This window comes from Doryrhamphus excisus, chromosome 8, assembly GCF_030265055.1.
Source record: "Doryrhamphus excisus isolate RoL2022-K1 chromosome 8, RoL_Dexc_1.0, whole genome shotgun sequence".
Classification (NCBI taxonomy): Eukaryota; Metazoa; Chordata; class Actinopteri; order Syngnathiformes; family Syngnathidae; genus Doryrhamphus; species Doryrhamphus excisus.
In genome coordinates this window covers 1,880,944-1,900,033 of record NC_080473.1, presented here as the reverse complement: position 1 = coordinate 1,900,033, position 19,090 = coordinate 1,880,944, and the positions used below count along the sequence as shown (strand labels likewise).

Sequence of the window (19,090 nt, the reverse complement as noted above, 5' to 3'; positions counted from 1 at the left end):
CACACATCAGCGTAGCACCAGAGGTCTTTCAAAATGTCCCAATCTGTGCACTCCAATCCTCCTCCTGAAGGGGTGGGGGTGTGCGTTAGCTGGAAGGTGCTTGTCAGTGCCGGCCTTCCACAGCTGGAGCCCTGAAGGAATGAATGAAATGTCAAAGCTCACCAGAAGGCGCTCAGACTTTTACAACAAAGTAGCAGAGCGTATCCTATAGGATAGGTAGGATTCATGTACTTTGATGTACACATAAAAGGTAAGAACAAATAAATAACCGAGACTAAGAAGTATTTGAAAATATATCACAAGCTGTGTGGATTTTTGTGTGCAGACAATTCAGTTATTGACAGAATACCCCCCCCCCCCCCCCCTTTAATAGCACGACAGGGGAGGAGTCGAGCGTCTGAGGATGCTGTCAGGTTGCCGTGGTTGCAGCCTCCTGTTTCTTTCACCGACTGTCGGGTGTGCGTGCGTACATGAGTGTGTGCGCGTCAGGTATCTTCTGAAAAAACGAGCGAGCAATCGCGAGGGAAGGACGTCGTTTTAAAGACAAAGTGGTACGCTGCAGAAGTTTACGGTCATCGCTGCGTGCCGACGACGCCAGTCTTCATCCATCTTTGATCGAGTGCAGGAAGGACACGGCGACTGAAAGGAAGGAGGGAAGGAGACAGAGGGGTGGGGGGGGGGGGCTGAAGGGGAGGATGGAGGGAGTGTGAATCTGGTAAGCATCCTTTCTTTTTTTACCTCTGCTGAGGTCGACCATGAGAATAGGTGACTGGGAATCAGTATTAATCTTTAACTCATTTCTCATTGGTGAGCCGTCAGACAGGAAGTCATGTTAATGTGTGGTAGCCATCTCGACTCGTGTGACATCAGGGTCAGGGTCGGAGGTGATGATGGCTGATATCACCAAGTATCCGTTCTTTCCCCATTCCTGCTTCATCCTTCTCTTTGCAACCTTCCTCACTGTCGGCCATGCAGGAAGCATTACATCATGCTCCCCTGAGAGATGCTGCTGTTGCTAGGTTACAGCTGGCTGACTTCCTGTTCCATTTTTAGAGGGATGCTGAGAGACAAGCAAGGGGTGGGGTGCAGGGGGGAAAGGGGAGACAACCATTTCATCAGAAGACGAAGCGTTGACAGCGATCCTGCTAGGAAAACGATGTGATTCAAGTGATCTTTTTTTTTTTTTTGATAACCACACTACAGTAATAATAATATATTATATAATAATATATTAATTACTGTTGAATATGGCTGATTAATAGTCAATAAACATGCATGTATAAACACATTTCATCCCCAAGTTAAGCATTTTCCAGCATAGAAATGACTAAATGAAGTACTCACATTCAGAGATGCATTCAAAGACGTCAGGATATGTCGCTAGGTGTCAGTAATGTTATGGGAGACACCCAAGCACCAGACTTGTCTTATATTCTTGTATTATGTCTTTTAAATTGGGTAATAAGAGGGTAAAGATGACTTTAGGGGTGTTATTTCATGTCTAGAGGGCTCTAATTGTATTTCAAAGTTGTAAACATCTATGCTCTATGAAATTATTCTATTTATAAATAAATCCCATTTATTTATTCCTGGTCCGGAACCAAATAACAGTGATAAACAAAGGATACTGTTTGATTCCATGCAGAAGGTGAAGTTTGCCAGTAACATGATTCTCTCTGGCTCAGGTTCTCCAAGATTCAACATGACATCTCAAGAGGAGGCCTCATCCTTCCGCAGGTTTTTCCAATATGTGGAAGACAGCTGCCTTCAAGCCTACGATGATCTCGTCATCCAGAACGCCTCGGACATTTCCCGAGAGAGTGACCGCATTCGCAACAAGACCAACTGGACGTACATGCAGGAAAAAAAACAGAAGAAGAAACGCCAGGGAGAAGAAATCAAAAGGTAAAAGGTGTTCTTTTGACATCTCCTGTACGTGCGTACGCTCACAGCGATATGGGGCCCACCCTCATATCCTGCCTAACTGCAGCAGAATGGGTGGGGTTGGGGGAAGAGGCTGTCAAATCACAGAGTTTTAGCCAAGAGAAGAAGAATGCAGATTTGAATGGCGAGAATGAATCAATATATTTTGATTGGTTGCATACTAGCTCAATGATTTCCTCCTTTTATCTAGGACCGATGAGGAAGTTGCTGGTACAACAGAGGCCGCATACTCTGGAAAACATTTCAGAATGGGTTTCATGACCATGCCGGCACCACAGGACCGCCTGCCCACTCCTGGCCAGGGCTTCAGCGTTCGCTCGCAGTCCCTCAACTCAGTGGGTGGTGACGACGATGCCAGCAACCGGAAGCAACCGCCGCCAAAACCGAAGCGGGATCCCAACACCAAACTCAGCAGCAGTTCCGAGGCTCTGAATGGAGTCGTCGTGACAGAAGCTCAGGAGCAAGACGAAGGTGAACAGAACTCATTTGCTATTTAGTCTCCACATTGAGGAGTAGAGGTTCATTCATTTTCTACCGCTTATCCTCACGAGGGTCGCGGGGGGTCGCTCTTTGGAGCCTATCCCAGCTGTCTTCGGGCAAGAGGCGGGGTACACCCTGGACCGGTCACCAACCAATCACAGGGCACATATAGACAAACAACCATTCACACTCACATTCATACCTATGGACAATTTGGAGTCGGCAATTAACCTAGCATGTTTTTGGAATGTGGGAGGAAACCGGAGTACCCGGAGAAAACCCACGCATGCACGGAGAGAACATGCAAACTCCACACAGAGATGGCCGAGAGTGGAATTGAACTCAGGTCTACAGCCGCCGTGCAGCCTGGTTACACTTTAGAATTAGTAAGTTCCACAAATAACGGAACATACCCCTTTTAGCTACTGAATTCTGCAATGGAACCACTTGTGTCAACAAACCGGTGTCAAGACCAGACTGCCTCCTGTCGTTTAGTTTTAAACTGGTGGTGCTCTTATTTTGGAGGTGTTACGGCAATGTTCAGTTATGTTGGAATATGGGAAAATATTAACGCGGGAATTCGCCAGGAAGGAATAGTCGTTTCCCAGTGACAGGACAACTGCTTAGTCAAAGTGTGTCAGTCCGTCCGAATGCCGTGGGGAAGAACTGGTTGCGCTGTATTCCTTTATTATCACATACTACAGTATTAATTGTCCCTGTGCCCTAGAAATCGCCTATGAATGATAAGGGAAAAGGCCGAAATGATACTGTGTCAAAGCCCAGGGCAGTGATACTGACAATGCTTCAGTATCACTGATGCTTCCCAATTAAGACAAAGGCCAGCCGCCCGACGGAGAAAACTCATTTCTTGTACCTGCATTCCTTTTGGTCACTGCCCAAAGCTCACGACTGGAGGTGAGGGTAGGAACACAGATTGACAGGTAAATTGCATGAGCGCTTCACATTTTGGCACAGCTTAGTCTTCCCACGTGGGTGGATGCCGATTCTGCATCACTGCACCAATGTGCCCATTTGGCATTCCATCCTTGCCTCGCTTGGTGCTGATTTCTAATAGCAACTAGTCGTGGAACAAATCCATGATTGGCCTGATGAATTAGTTCCAGGATGGTGCTTAACCTCACAATGAAACATGATGACTTGTTGTTTCTCTACTTAAAGCTCACTTCCATTCCTGCTCTGACGACTACAAGAAGACACCTCCACCCAAACCCAGACGGAACCCAAACACCCAGCTCAGCTCCTCCTTTGACGACTCCTACATGTGTACGCATGGCAAGAAGGTCCCCCTGCAGTGGGAACAAACCTCCTCGCAGAGCCAGTGTTTGGCTTCCGGGGACGATTCCGAGTCTATTTATATTGAAATGGTAGGAAATGTGCTGCGAGAGTTGAAAAGCCAAGAGGCAGCGGTGGATGATGAAAACGAATCTGTGTATGAGGAAATGAAATACCCGGCCTTGGAGGACTCCGCGGTCGACACCGATTCCTGCTCGTCAAGTCACCGCATCCCTCAACCTTTCCCCAACCTCTTGACGCACCGACCGCCGTTACTTGTGTTCCCCACAGCCCCTACCCAGTGCTCTCCCAATTCAGACGAGTCTCCGCTGACCCCTGTGGATGTCACTCAGCTGTCCATGTTAGAAAAAGCGACTTATAGCAAGTCAAGAAGCTCAAAAACCAGCGAAGAAGATCGGCCCTCCACTTCCACAATAACCTCTTCAGGCCGATCATCCGCTCCGCCGCTTCCATCCAACCTGTACAAATCCTCTAGCTGCTCCCATAATGGGCACCCACGCAGCCAATCAGCATGCCCCTCCCCTGTGAGCATGGGCCGCTCACAGACTCCTCTGAACATGAAAAGGCCACCTCCATATGACGCTTTGATGGCGGGAGGAAATACGCCCATTTCATCCTCTTCCTCGATCTCAAACAGGTCCCAAGAGGGCGGGGCGATGCATAAGAACTCTTCTCCCTACAGCTCCATGCAGAACGTGGCGGTGAGGTTGCAAACCCCAACGAGTCCGATGGACGAAGTGACTAATACCTCAACTGCGTCCGGCAAACAGGTGGTGAGAAAAGGCTCGGGCAGCAGAAAGAGCAAACACTGTGAAGGTACAACACACTCCCCACATGTACACAAGTACATACACACTTGTACACACATACAAGTACAGGATGAGGCACCACATAGTACCGCAACATCACAGATCATCCAGACGGAAACCAAAAAGCCATGTCGTCTCTTAGCTCGTAGCTTCAGTTGGCCATTTGACGCCAGTGTTGGCTTACCCTTCCCCATCTCCGTCTGTAACCAAACTGCCTGTAATGCTTTGATTGGCCTTTTTATCAGATGTTTTGAGTGCAAAGCAGTTGTCTCACTGTCCCGCTTTGTTGTATCTCTGCAGGAGAGTCCAGGTCCGCCAGGTCTGAATGCAAGGACAGAGACGACGACGGACGATTCAGTCCGGTTTCCAGTCGGATGGGAAGGTCATCAGTTAGCCCAACTTTTATGTTTGCAGGGGCAGGAGGTGAGACTCATCTCTTGACCTGAAAAAAGCATCATCTTAAATGTCCATGCTCATTATGTCCATATATGCAGTATATTTAACAAGTAGCCAGACCCTCTAGCCACTTAAAAAAATAGCAAGTTGTGTTATTTGAGACTTTGTGACTCTGCATCAAAGTACAAATTGTTCTTTAGCCTGAATGATGCTTCTGCGTAGTCATTACATCGTCCCCCGTCCCATGCATTCTTGATCCTTTTATAGCTTGTCGCGGCGAGTGAACAATGGCGACAATGGAGACTGGGAGTGTTACTGGGCCTGGAACTAATGTAATCTCACAAATGTTGATCTGAAATGGAAACGGTGTTCCTCAAGGCGGGCTTGTAAGCGCCCTGAACGAGTCGTAGGCTACCACTGCAACTGATGTCACTTGGCCAGGTCAATATGAACCAAACAGACCTGGGGTTGGCCCGCGATATACTGTATCCAAAAATGCTGATCAGTTTGCCAAAGCTGATGTGCAGGATCAACTTTAACATAAACACAAAGATAGGTCTGCTTTTGCGGATGACTAAGGACATTTTTAAACATTCACATCTGACAGACTGAAATCAGAGGATATTTACATTAACTAATTCAATTACAAAATTACCATTACCATTAGTAGGACTATTGAATCATAGCTCCATTGTTGCCGCGCTATCGTACACACAGGAAATGATCACATCATTTAGCAACACTGTCCACAGATCACCCATGAGAACAGTTTCACGCAGAGCAGATTTAGAAGCATGGCGTCCTATCTTTGCCCAATTAGGCAAATATGTAGGAAGGTTTTGGCCCTGTGTTATGCATTTGCCCCGTAATTGGCTCTGTCACCGCCGTCCGGTTTTGTTTGATGAGTCAAAGTTTATTTTTCCTGAACATGTATGTTAGATGAAGCTAAACTGCCTTTTTCATTTTGGGCAGAATCAAAGTGTGTGACTAAACTTGGTCGCTCAGCATCAACATCAGGTGTGTCATCACCGGGTTCCTTGCCACATCACCATCCCGCCCTCAGCCAGGTAAAAACACACTACATCGTTAGAATAGCTTTAAAAGTGAACCTCTGATAAAGTATTGTATAGATTGACTACACAGGGAAATGAGTGATAGGGAAACCTTGCTGTGCCACCTAGATGCCGTGGCTCTGTGGAGACACCACGATGATGGAGATGATTGAGAAGAAACGCGTTTTGTGTTGTGAGATCAAATGTCGCCAGCGACCTGAGAAGAACCTCAGTAAACAGGACAGCATGCCCATCCTGCCCAGCTGGAGGAGGAAACAACCGCCGCCATATTCAGCCCCACCCACTGCTGCCAGCCAATCAACCGCAGTGTTGTGGGACACCGCCATCTGACCCCCTTACAATGTTTCTCTGGTCTCTTTGTTGCTTGTCTCGTGTGTCTCGTGTCCACTTCAAATGTGACCTGAAGGAAACGGATACAGTGGAGCCCGCTTATGTCCAACAATTCAGCAAGTAGTGCCCGTCGACGTCAACATAAAATTTGACAAAAAAAATTCAACAAAAAGACCTATGTCAACAGTATTGTAGCTTTAACTTCATTATCGCTGAGCAACATGCACTGTGCAACTACTGTCTAATTACATAGCAGGACATGCAGTGATTACCTGTTCAGTGCAAAATAAGCATCAAAATAACCATCAAAATAAGCGTGGCGCCATTAACTTAGTTATCACTCAGCCACAACATAACAGTGTCGCAACGCAACAAACAGGGACTTCCTGTTCAGTACAAAATAAGCATGGCACTATTAACTTAGTTGTCACTCAGCCACATGAAGTGACGGCCTATTCAGTTCAAATTAAGTGGCAGGAGAAATGCCTATCAATCTGCCACAACATAACTGTCTGGTTAAAGTGGTAAAACATGCACAATGTCTTCCTGTTCAGTGCAAAATAAGCATCAAAATAAGTGGCAGCACATGTTCTCAAACAAGGAAATGAGCTTGGCAGCTGCGTAAGATGAGCATGGAAAATGTGGGCGATGTGAAGATGAAGCAGGGTGACTGTGCACAAATCAGCGTTTTATTGGCGTGTATAAAATAAGCGGGTTCCACTGTCGTGAAGAAATGGGTGTGAATCTTTGAAAAAAGTAAAAAAAAAAATGTGATGACTAACCAATCAGATTTTATATATATTGAAATCATATTTTCTTACTTTGATGTTAAGCCAGTTTTGGATGATTTAGTGAATGGAGACAGGAAATGTGATGACAGATGAAAACATACATGACATCCATGTACAGGAAGGTTTTGGTGAAGAAACTCCTCTCAGGACACAAAGTGTAAACAAATACCTTCAGTGGTATTTAACCGGAGGAAATGACAAAGATTTAAGGCACTTTACATACACAGCAAGTTCAGAGAGAGGAGGATTTTGACTGCCCGATCAGGAGTGTCAATGGCGCAACGCATTCTGGTATGTCACGCAAATGGAGAACACGTATCATGCATTACCTTTGTCTGCTTGAGTTAAAGCACATTATGTTTCATATGAAGGATTATGATTTTTCACAAGTTGACAAAAGTAAACACTCTAAAAGCTAGGGGTGCTGTGCTTTTGAATGAAGCTAAAATGCACTAAAGTGATCCTTTGCCACTTCACTCTTCCAATTTCAAAAATAAATTAAATCATGCTGTTTTGTGGTTGGATATGGACTAAATGTGCATACTTAATTACATTCAACATATTGCCAGAATGGCGTCATGGCGGTCTAGTGGTTAGCGCGCAGACCTCACAGCAAGGAGACCAGGGTTCAATTCCACCCTCTCTGTGTGGAGTTTGCATGTTCTCCCCGTGCATACGTGGGTTTTCTCCGGGTACTCCGGTTTCCTCCCACATTCCAAAAACATGCTAGGTTAATTGGCCACTCCAAATTGTCCATAGGTATGAATGTGAGTGTGAATGGTTGTTTGTCTATATGTGCCCTGTAATTGGCTGGCCACCAGTCCAGGGTGTACCCCGCCTCTCGCCGTAAGACAGCTGGGATGGGCTCCAGCACTCCCCGCAACCCTTGTGAGGAAAAAGCAGTAGAATATGAATGAATGTTGCCAGAATTTTAAGCATAAAATGGTAAAATTAAATATAATGTAAAACTGGCATTGACAAGACTCAGAGATAGGATATATAGTATTCTACACAAGTCACTAGGTGTCAGTAAAGTTACAGTGATGAGACAAGTACTGGCCAGGAACAGGAAGCAAAAGAGCTCTCCCCGTGCCAACACGCATCTATGAGGTCTTATTTTCTGGTATTATGTACTACTATATTGGGTAATAGGAGTGTAAATGTGGCTATAGGGGTGTTATTTCATGTCTAGAGGGCTCTAAAATTAAAACACCAATTTAGAAGGTCATAAACCATGCTCTACCAAAATATTCAGTTGATAATTAAGAAATCCAATAGAGTCTGGAACAAATTAACCACCATATACAAGTGACTGTTCAAATGTCCGATGTTTTAGTACTTTTTTGACAAACAAGTGCCAAGACATTGACACAAAATACTGTACACTACATTTCTATAAAATGCCAGATAGGGGCTTGACACCAATGTGAAAAATTTCATTTCAATGCACGTTTTAGTGGATTTCTTGGTATGAAAGGAAAAAAATCTTCATGAATTGATGTGACGTGAAGATATTTTATTATAACATTTTCATATAATGAGAGGAGCTGCACGGTGGCCAACTTGTTAGCATGTAGATCACAGTGAGCAGATCAGGAAGACTTGTGTTGGACTCTCCGTTTGGGCATCTCTGTGCGGATGTTCTCCCAGTGCATGTGGGAGTTCCTCCGACACTCCAAAAACATGCTAGGTTAATTGGCGACTCCAAATTGTCCATAGGTATGAATGTGAGTGTGAATGGTTGTCTATATGTGCCCTGTGATTGGCTGGCCACCAGTCCAGGGTATACCCCGCCTCTCGCCCGAAGTTAGCTGGGATAGGCTCCAGCATACGCGTGACCCTAGTGAGGAAAAGTGGAATAGAAATGGGATTTGATTGCCTAAATTGTATATAAATACCTTTATGTCGTTGCAGCCTAAACCTAATGAAATAAGATGGTTGTCACCCGGAAAACTGTCGCTAATGAACTGGAATGGTAAAAATCTGAATAGTGTAGACAAGGCAGTGGACGCTACTGCCATCTGGTGTGCCCACAAGGTAGAGGTCTCAATCACTCTGCCGGCAGCTGGTCAAGTTTACAAGTTGGGTGTTGAGGGTGCAGTTGAACTGTTAAAGCAGCGCATCACTTTGGGGATATTATGGTATTTGGCTTTAGGCTTTGAAAACCTGAGCCTGAAAGTTCCATCCCTGATCAAAGTGGAGCTCTCCTCTTGTGCACCAAAGCAACAACACACATTGTGATGGTTATGTGGTCTTGGACAGAGAAGGCTTTTTATTTCTCATGTTCAGCGACTGCAAAAGACATCAAGCCACAAGGAGCCCCTCCCATCCAAACTTCAGTCATCTAGTATGTAGGTGTCACCCGCGTTCCAGTGGTGTATCATTCAGTTCAGTCAGCCACTTTTACGCCATCTTGTGTGTTGCAAACACATACCTTGTGAGTCCAATGTGATGTCAATAGTTTTCTGGACCACGTGACATTTCCTTGTCAGGGAGCAGAAGACCCATGGAATGAGGACAAAACCTAAAAATCAGGGGGAAAAAAAATCTATGAAAATGTTAAGTCTTTTATGGCGTCTAAGATTTATGTGCATAACTAAAAAGTGCTGTTGTTGCTACCAAGTCGAGGATTAAAGACCATCTCAAATATATGTAAAGCTAAAACAGACACGACAGTATATATTTTTCATTTACCTGGAGATGTCTTAAATCTTCCTTAGCAGTGGAGAAAGGTACAGCTAGTCTGAAAGCAACCAAAATGGCCGTTAGAAGGGGAGGTAAGTCAAATGCTCAATAACAAAAGTGAGAAATACCTGAGAACTCCAACTGCAGCCGATTCTTCCACCACACAGGACCAAATAAAACAACGAGACAACATAAATTCAGTGAGCTTTATTTGGAACAAAACTTTCAACCTTTGAGCCCAATCTTTGACTTTTTTTTTTAACTGAACTTTTAGTAAAATGAGCTTCACTGAAAGTCTGCCAATTAAATAACGACCTAATTTGTATTAAATAAAAATGAGCAAACAACTTGGGCTTCAGCTGCGTCACTTAAATTTGAAGAGTTCTCCACTTGAACATTTTCTTTGGGCAAAAACTAAACCAAAATCACTTCAATTATTTTCCCCAAAACATGACACCCATCTCCATGAACTTTGGGCAAGATGGTATCAGGTGAAACCCCCCCCCCCGTTTACTGATGCAGCAGCTGCATCCTCCTGGATAGGAAGTCCAGTCTGGGTCTAATTGGGACATAAAGGCTGTCTTTGTTTACATTTGTCACCACTATCGAGGAGGATTGGTGTGCATCAGGGCAGCAAATCAACCAATTGACCCGCCCCTCCCTCAATTTAAAATGACCTTAAAGAATGAGGCAAGTTTGTTACGATAATGATCCAATTCGGTATTTTTGGCAAGATGCTACCATCTCAGTCTTTAAGGTTCTCAACATGGTGTCTGCCAGCGGTAAGCGAGCAGCCCGTCACCCCGCCATCCCGTTGGACCCGCCTTGAAACAAAACCATGCCTGCAATACCGCTGACAGGCCACCATGAAGCAGACGGCTGCCGAGTGTCTGCAAAGTTTGATCCCTGCTCGCTCCTCCTCACCTTCAATTGGATAGTTTGGACACAACCCCCCCGCCAAATTAGCCTGATTGGATGATTGATGAATTAGTCTGGGGCCAGCGTGAGACTTTACGAGGGAGCAGGGATCGCTGTTCCAACACGAGGATGTACTTTTTTTTATGTTATCAATTAGAACAGCCAAAAAGCATCTCACCACAAGAGGGAAACCAAACTTTGCAAAACAAAAAAGGCTCTGAGCTGCTTAAACAGCTGAGAGCTTTTGTGCAAAATCAGGTTTTGGTTAGGACGTACAAGTCAAACCCCACATAAAAAGACAAACAAAAGGGCAGAGAAATAAGCTGAGGCGGCAAAAGTTTGCAGTCCAAGTCATTTAGGAATCCTTCACTGCCATTCCCCTTCTTTCTTTTTGGGATCTTCTACTCCAACGTGCATGTCTGTCTGGGCCTTGCAGGTAGCAAAAAAAACAAAACAAAAACAAACAAAAAACCCCCCAAAACTAAAGCAGTGCCATCAGTGTTATTGCCAGAAGTCAACCGCTCTGTGCAGTAAGTGCAGCCCAACCTGCTCCAGGTTGTTTAGAACATCACATTAGACGGAGACTTCCTGCTACATTTTACATCAGGTGGTTCACTTTGATGAGTTTGTCCAACAACATTCTTATTCAAAAGGGCTGGGGGGCGGATTCAATGGCAGTCCTTCCAAATATTTGTTGACGGTGCTCGGAGAGCACAATGTAGCTCCATGTAACAGCTGGCAGAGCCTCCCCCAGGGGTTTAAAAAAAAAGAAACTAAGCAAAAAGGATCTGCCAATGAAGCTGCACTGCAGCAAGTAGGACGACATGATAGAATCTAATCTTTCCTTTTTCTTTCCACATCAACTTTGACTGGAGAGCCAACGCAGTCTCCCGTCAAGTTCACAAGTCCAGGCTGGCGACAAAAGAATTCATGACTAAAAAGCTCTACCGGCAGCAGGAGAATCAATTGAAACCATGGTGCTCGAGTGCAGCTTTCGCTTATGACGGTTTACCGCCTCCAATTTGTCTGATGAACTTAACCTCAGTGGCAGTTCATGCAGGGGGGTCATTGCTGTTCGTGTAGCCAATATTCTGCAATTTCTAAAATTATAAATAAATTTGCAGGCCAATAGGTAGTAATGAAACAGTCTCCAGTGCCACATCGTGTGTAGGGGTGTGTGCGAGAGTTCGGTTGTCAGCCAGCCTTCAGAACTTGTTTAAAACAATCTTAAAAGTAAGGTATTTACACATGGGGAGCAAGGCAGCCTCAATGCCAGCTGCACGGCTCTGGGTTACGTTTGGCTGTCCATAGGAAGGTGATAAAGAAACTCCTGCAAATTGAACTGCACCGGATGAGGAATCCTCATGACTCAATCAGGTTGTTAGTTGGCTGCACATTGTCTGTGTTGTGTTGCCACTGAAGACAAGAGGAAAGTGTTGGGCTCTTCTAGAAGCACTAGCAAAAAAAAAAAAAAAGTCTGGCTTTCTTCTCGGAAAAACAAATTCCAGTATCTCTGGCCATGGAGAAAAATCCAAGTTTGTCCTGCAATATCAGCCAGACTTAAGTGCAGGCAGCCCAGACGAGCAGGACGCATGAGGGCAGTGCCCCTGATCCCCCCCTCCCCCGATGGCAAATGAAAACGGGTTATGGATTCACCTTGGTGGTTGGAAATGAAAAGAGCACGACAAATCTTCTGTAAGGTGAACAAGAGAGCTGTGTGATGATGGTTATTACTTCACAACAAGTTGGACTGCTTCTTAAGGCACTTGATACAAATTGGTTCCCAAAGAAAGAAAGTGGCGCATGGAGGGGGTGGGGGGGGGGGGGGGGGGTCATTTTAGGGGGCCTGTGGGTGCTGGCTTCATGTTAGCGGTGGAAAGCCACCTCTGTATGCACTGATACATTGTCCACTTGGTCCCGTACTTTCCTCATGGGGAAGGGAATGGGGGGGGGGGGGTGTCTTCAGCGCAGGCGGTGCAGCATTGAGCCCTATGACAAGGCAAATGAGTTCTTCCAACATGTATCCAACAAAATTCACATTCCCGATGGAGGCATCAAAAAAAATAAGATGGACAGACTCTGTACATTTAAAAGAAAAAAAATCCAAGTTGTGAAGGGGAGGGGGCAGGGTCCAAAGGGGAATGGAGGATGGCCTGATCTGTCAAGACAGAGAAAAAAGCGATCACATATTAGACTCGCAGCCAACATTCATTATAAAGATTAGGTATAAAGCTAATCAGCTTGCTCTGGCATTGTGAAATTCTTCCAGACTTTAGTCAGATTATTTTGAACAAGGTTCCCCCTGTCAAAAACCTGCAAGAGTGGTGATCGCAATAAGGAAACGCCACTTTCTCATCATTTGTGGACTTTTGACCCTTGTTTGGAGTCAGATTATTTTGTACAAGGATGCTTCTGCACAGGGGTGTCCCAAATACAACCGTTTCACTTCCAATACCCATATTGCAGCCTTGAACGTTGGCCAATACGATGTCAGCATAGATCATAGTGTTTTTGCTGATATCGGCCCAATATCCAATATCATTATCACGACACCCCTCCTTCTGTCATTCATTTTAAGCGAGGCATGAATATTTCAATCATGCCAAACCTGGGCACAAATTAATGCACTCAAACTTTCCACGCTTAGAGGACCCAGGCACACTTCAGTTGCCCTAGTGAGAGTACGCCCAAAGTTGGGACACCCCTGTAACAGAGGATGTACTCACTGGCTCATGGCTTCACTTCTTCACCGCTCTCGCTGTGGTACTCTGCCACATACAAGCTCTTGTCGATTATTCCGGGGATGGGCTTGATCTCTGTTCCCAGCTGCTCTTCAATTCCTTTCAGGTTGAAGCGATCGTCGTAGGTGATCAGGTTGATGGCCAGACCCAAGTGTCCAAAGCGACCTGGATGAGATGTGAGGTTTGAAGAGGGTTAAATGCTTGGTTATGAAAGACGGCAGGAGAAACAGATCTGGAGTTCTCACCAGATCTTCCAATGCGATGAAGATACGTCTCTCCAAGCTTGGGGAAGTCAAAATTGATGACAACATTCACAGCTTGAATGTCTATTCCTCTTGTGAAGAGGTCTGAAAGAGAAGTCAACAGTCAAAGTAAACATTTGAAAGGCTCAAGTCATTTCTCAAACTGTCATGCCAAAACTATGCAGGAAACAATGAAAAGACTTCACTGACTACAGTGAAAAGTGTGCCAAGCAATGATGAATCTACATTTCAGAAAGTGTTTGTGAAACAATGTTTTACTTTCACATTACAATACTGCAGCATCATCATGACAGCCAACAAAACAAGCATGCTCTGGCTTGTTAGTTGCAAAGTCAAAAGGCAGAGACCACAAGATGTCCTGAAATAAACAAAAAACCTTACCAGTGCAAACAAGATTTCGACAGAGACCATTTCGGAAGTCATGGAACACACGGTTGCGATGTTCCTGGAGGGAGGGAGGGCGGGAGAAAGAGGGGGACATTTACATGGAGTATGACAGAGCCAAGATCTGACAAGTTGAAACTGATTTTGTAGAACAGGGATGTCTAAACTTTCTTCAACAACTTTCTGAACATTAGAAACTTCTATTCAATAAAACCACAAAATTAACTTAGTCATGCTTTCTCCTCAGGGTCACAAAGAAATTGTAAGGATATGGGGAAAGATGCTAAAAGCAATCCTATGTAGGTCAATATATGCCGACTATCTGAACAAAACAGTATTGTGTTATTGGTGAAAAAGCATATTAGTTACATCTCTTGTTTTCAATTTTACAACTGGAAAGCACCAATAGAGCTGCACGGCAAAAATGGACACCCGTGGCAGCATGCCTACAGACGGAAACTATGCTGACCTGTCTCATCTTAGCATGAATGTAGAAACACGAGTAACCAAGCTGGGAGATCTTCTTGGCAAGGAGCTCCACTCTCTGAGAGGAGTTGCAGAAGATGATAGACTGGTTGATCTGGAGCTACAAAACAAAGTCAACACACCAAAATTACGTTTTTTTGCCAAGTATGAAACCATAAAAGCGATGAGAAAAAAGCAGTACAGTCTAGCTTACCCTTGAGAACAAAGTATTGAGGCAATGGACTTTTTGCCTTTCAGTGACATAAGCGTAATACTGAGTCACACCCTTAAGTGTCAGCTCCTCCATGAGGTTGATCTCATAGGGCTTTTGCAGGTGTGAATTCTACATGGGAAGACAAGCTGTAAATTAGGCATCATTAACCAATTCAAGTTGATTTTCTGGAGACACATGACACCATACCATAAACTTCTGCACGCTGAGGGGGAAGGTAGCAGAATAAAGCAAGATCTGTCTCTGTTTGGAGAGGAAGCCCAGAATCTCTTCCATCATGGCAACAAAGTCCTGAGACAGGAGTTTGTCAGCCTGTTGGGAAGCAAAAGGTAACATTACCTCCAAAAGCGTATGAAAGTGGTATGGCCAGAGAGGCAAAAAACCACCACTGCATCTCACCTCATCTAAAACAATCATCTGCACTTGACTGACTTTGGCCACTCCTTTTTTGATGAGGTCCAAAATCCTCCCTGGGGTGGCGATGACCACATGCACTGGAAAAATCAAAATATTTCAACAACTGTATTTTTATTATTTTATTCTTCACCATTCTCAGTTAAATCCCAGACTCGTACTGAATCCGCTGTGGCTCCGTCATGGTTGCCGGAATCATTACCCAAGATTGAAGTCCCTGTTGTAGGCTCATACTACCTCCATTAGTGCAGCTCCAGTGGACATACGGCCAAACGGAAAGAATCCGTTTGAGGTCTAACTTTTATCCAGAGCTAACTCATCAATACAAGAAATTGATAGTGCCGATAAACATCGTACCCTCAAGGAACAAACAATATGAAGTAATTAAATGCTATTTAGTAATAATAACCATTAAAAAAATTGTACTTACTGATGGTATGAAGGCAAAAGGCAAAAAAAAAAAAATCTACAACATAGTTGACATGCAGGCAAACACGGCTATTGTTTACAAGTATACGTCCTGTATACAAGGCTAGTAATCGCGAGAACATCTGCTCTCACAGAGCAGTTTCCACAGACGCTCACCACAGGGACTACCAGAGACAGTGAGTGTCACTCTGTGACAAGCTAGACTGGATCAAGACCGGAGCCACAACGGATTGAAGGTGAGCCAGGGGTTAACGTGTTCCCACTCACCTGTTTCATCCAGTCTCATGATGTCATCACGTAGGTTGGTTCCACCCGTGGTTGCCATCACCTTCACTCCTCCCATGTGTTTGCTGACCTGGATTGATATTTGGCTGACTTGCAGAGCCAATTCCCTGGTGGGCACTACCACCAATGCTGGACAGAGTGGGGCAGGAAAAGATGAGTGAAATAAGAGCCACATGGCATGTTCAGATGATCACACCTCGGCTCAACATATTGGTCGTGTTGCTCACCTTGTATGCAGTCTCTCTTCAGGTCGATGCGTTCAAGTAAGGGAATGAGGTAGGCTCCGCTCTTCCCTGTGCCATTCTTGGCTCTGGCAAGGATATCCCTTCCCGACAAGGCGATGGGAATGCTTTCCTCCTACAAGTAGCAGTGATAAAGATTCAAATTATATTGTGCCCACACACATCATGGTGTTAGAGGCAGTAATAATTTTGATGGCGAATAATTTGTCATTTTTCTTTCATTTAAAGCATTCAGACGACGCAATATGTAGTGTCATACCAGACTTTAATGGTTTACTAAAATGTGAAATGTAGTCAGCAAATTAAACCAAATTAGATGGCTAGAGAATGACTTAAAAAAATGAAACTAAAAGAAAAGACATAAATCAGTTGGAGGCGCAAACGCACCTGGATTGGAGACGGTTTTTCCCAGCCCATCTCAAAGATGCCCATGAGCAGTTCCCTCTTCAGGCAGTAATCTTCAAACTCATTGCCTTTAGTTGCCGTCACATCCTGTGGGTCAATGCCAAAAAATATTTAAGCGCATCATTTGTCACAAATCTCACCTCCGTTAACCTCGACAGTCATGTCACAAAGAATACTTTTGATCCAACCACGAGTTGGGAGTGGTCGCAGCATATAATCAATTTTAATGTGCATTTTACTGCATGTGCTTGGGTGAAGTCATTAAGGCAACTAAGTAACCAACAGACTGACCTCAAACGCCACAAGACTTGTACAATACAGAATTAGACCATAACCTCTAAAAGCCCAACGGATGAAACACTGTTGTCTGCTGTCCCGTCTTTTTTGAGTGGCTTAGTGAGCACCAAACCAATTCACTACACTAATGCTCTGCTTCTTTTTCCTATTTGGTTTTGTGGACTGGACTGACTGGACTGATAACAAAGAGCAAGTGTGGCAACAACCAAAGAGCAAGAAATGAAAGTTGTAGCTGCCTTCAGTCTTAGTAATTTTACAACCTCCATTTTTCCTTAAAGACTTATTTTTTTTTTTTTCTACATTGTTGTTACAGTTGGGCTTTATGATGCGTCTTTCAAGTCTATTAATGGCACATCTTCCAGGGAAAAATGGATGATGATCAATCTTTAGTTTTCACTGGGCAATCAATACTTTGTTTTTTAATCTTTTTTGGCAGTTTCAAAACAAGTTCATGTACAAACCGAAGTTTTCATCCTCATGTCCTTTGGGGGCAATTTCAAATTTTTCTTCCAGTCATCTCCAGGCCTGTGAAAGTAGACATTCTCATGAGAAACAAAAACATCAAAGCAGAGGTGGATAAAGTCACAAGGAACTTACTTGATGACGCTATTAGTCGTGGGGGCAGGCTGGGCGTTGCCATTGTTGATTGTGCCTTTCATCTGGTTTAGCGGCTGCTGTTGTGGGCCACCGCCGCCACCGCCGCCTCCACCTGGCGCTCCAGCCGGCTTCACCGAGCCCCGGAGCTGTCCGTTCTGGTTCGACAAGCCCAGAATCACTGGGTTCTCTGTCCTGGCAGTGCTCATGTTTCCTGCTTAGCTTTTATGGGTCCACTCTCAAATGAAGCTCAGATGGAGTGAATCCACTCACAATTTAAAGATAGTCCGTCCCTCTTGGGGCTTTGTTTTCTATACACCAAGTGTCCAAATATTTATCCCTCAGACTAACTATATAATATCTCCGTTTGTGGGACATTAAGCGTCTCTTCGGTGTTTGGAGCAGTTTGTTTTTAGCATGGATTTGTGCTGCGTTAGCGAGAAGAGAAAGAGACAGCAGTGTCTGGAAGGCAAACTCCAGGGGGGGCTTAGCTAGCGTTCAAGTATGGGCCCACTTGTTCAGCAAGCCATCTTGATTAGCTCCACTGAGCCGCTGCGTCCTGTTTCCAACCCTGAAACAAAGTCAACAAGTTAGACAACTCAAGGCTGCGAAATTACAATACAGTTGCTGTTCTGCTTGTGAAGGACGGAAGCTTATTTTGGGACACTGTTAGCCGCTATTGCTAACGGGAAGTCCACACAGATGACCGATGACGTTTAAAAATATGTACAAAGGCACTCACCTTAAGAGTTAAGACTGTAAAGCGATTACATACAACATAAATGGCCCAGATTGTGTAAACGTAAAACTGCTACTAAAACTATTAAGACATTAGAGGATAGACGAGCTAGCATTTTAATAATAACCAATGACGTAGGAAGAGCTAGCACATCAACATTCACCTTCAGTGGTGAGCCGTCGCCGTGACATGGACATACATCAAATATTTAACATTATGGCTTTCACAAGTTACACGTTTTATACAATTCAAGATTGACATTCGCCGAATATTAGCTAGCGGACGCCCTGCCGATGTTACAGAGCAGGAAAAGCTAGTCCGCTAGCTAGGTAGCTAACAAGCTAACTATGACGAAGTGAGACCCTAACAGTTGTAACACCACGGCGCTCGTTCCCGCGAACGACTCGGGCGTCAGATAAATGATCATATATAAAACCGATGTCGACGTGTGCCACATTTTTTTACCTCAGATAAGCGAAGCATTCGTCGTTTTTAAAGCTGTGCCAAATGGTAGCCGAGCATTCGAATGAGGTTTCTTCTCATCCGAGCCTTCAAGATGGCGTCCACTCCTTTATGAGCCCGCCCCCAGCGACGCGATCAGCTGATTTCATTTGGAATCACAGCCTTGCCGTTAATGCAAATAAATAATTTTTAAAACATTTTACCACTATCCATAAATCGGCCGCATATAACGTGTCCGTCATTTGTGTACACTTTGGCCCAAATTTGACGTCATCCCTGTGACGCGTCACTGAGCCAAAGTCTACAAATAACACAATGGCTTCAAGTCACGGAACTAAACACCTTTCACATCGATTAAGACATTTCTCTTTTTCAGCACAAGTGACAAGTTGCTATCC

The 19,090-nt window shown here is 44.6% G+C and overlaps 2 protein-coding genes across 3 annotated transcripts; one reads left to right on the top strand and one right to left on the bottom strand.

The window, feature by feature from the left end:
* The first annotated feature begins 410 nt into the window (after positions 1-410).
* On the top strand, positions 411-7,661 carry nyap2a (neuronal tyrosine-phosphorylated phosphoinositide-3-kinase adaptor 2a). Of its 2 annotated transcripts, XM_058079329.1 has the most exons (7): positions 411-715; positions 1,686-1,905; positions 2,135-2,415; positions 3,604-4,554; positions 4,848-4,970; positions 5,916-6,010; positions 6,125-7,661. In XM_058079329.1, the coding sequence occupies exons 2-7, from the start codon at positions 1,703-1,705 to the stop codon at positions 6,344-6,346; spliced, it is 1,875 nt and encodes a 624-aa protein (XP_057935312.1). In that variant the 5' UTR covers positions 411-715; positions 1,686-1,702; the 3' UTR covers positions 6,347-7,661. The 2 variants fall into 2 exon arrangements, with proteins under 2 accessions (XP_057935312.1, XP_057935311.1); XM_058079328.1 differs by lacking the exon at positions 411-715 and having other exon boundaries at positions 1,116-1,905.
* Positions 7,662-10,000: 2,339 nt separating this feature from the next.
* On the bottom strand, positions 10,001-18,861 carry ddx6 (DEAD (Asp-Glu-Ala-Asp) box helicase 6). The gene is made up of 14 exons (XM_058079332.1): positions 18,696-18,861; positions 17,495-18,062; positions 17,359-17,422; positions 16,583-16,687; positions 16,181-16,310; positions 15,936-16,082; positions 15,225-15,319; positions 15,015-15,137; positions 14,808-14,936; positions 14,598-14,714; positions 14,126-14,189; positions 13,727-13,828; positions 13,467-13,646; positions 10,001-12,898 (listed from the first exon to the last, which is right to left on the bottom strand). The coding sequence occupies exons 2-13, from the start codon at positions 17,698-17,700 to the stop codon at positions 13,471-13,473; spliced, it is 1,458 nt and encodes a 485-aa protein (XP_057935315.1). The 5' UTR covers positions 17,701-18,062; positions 18,696-18,861; the 3' UTR covers positions 10,001-12,898; positions 13,467-13,470.
* Between the last annotated feature and the right edge of the window lie 229 nt (positions 18,862-19,090).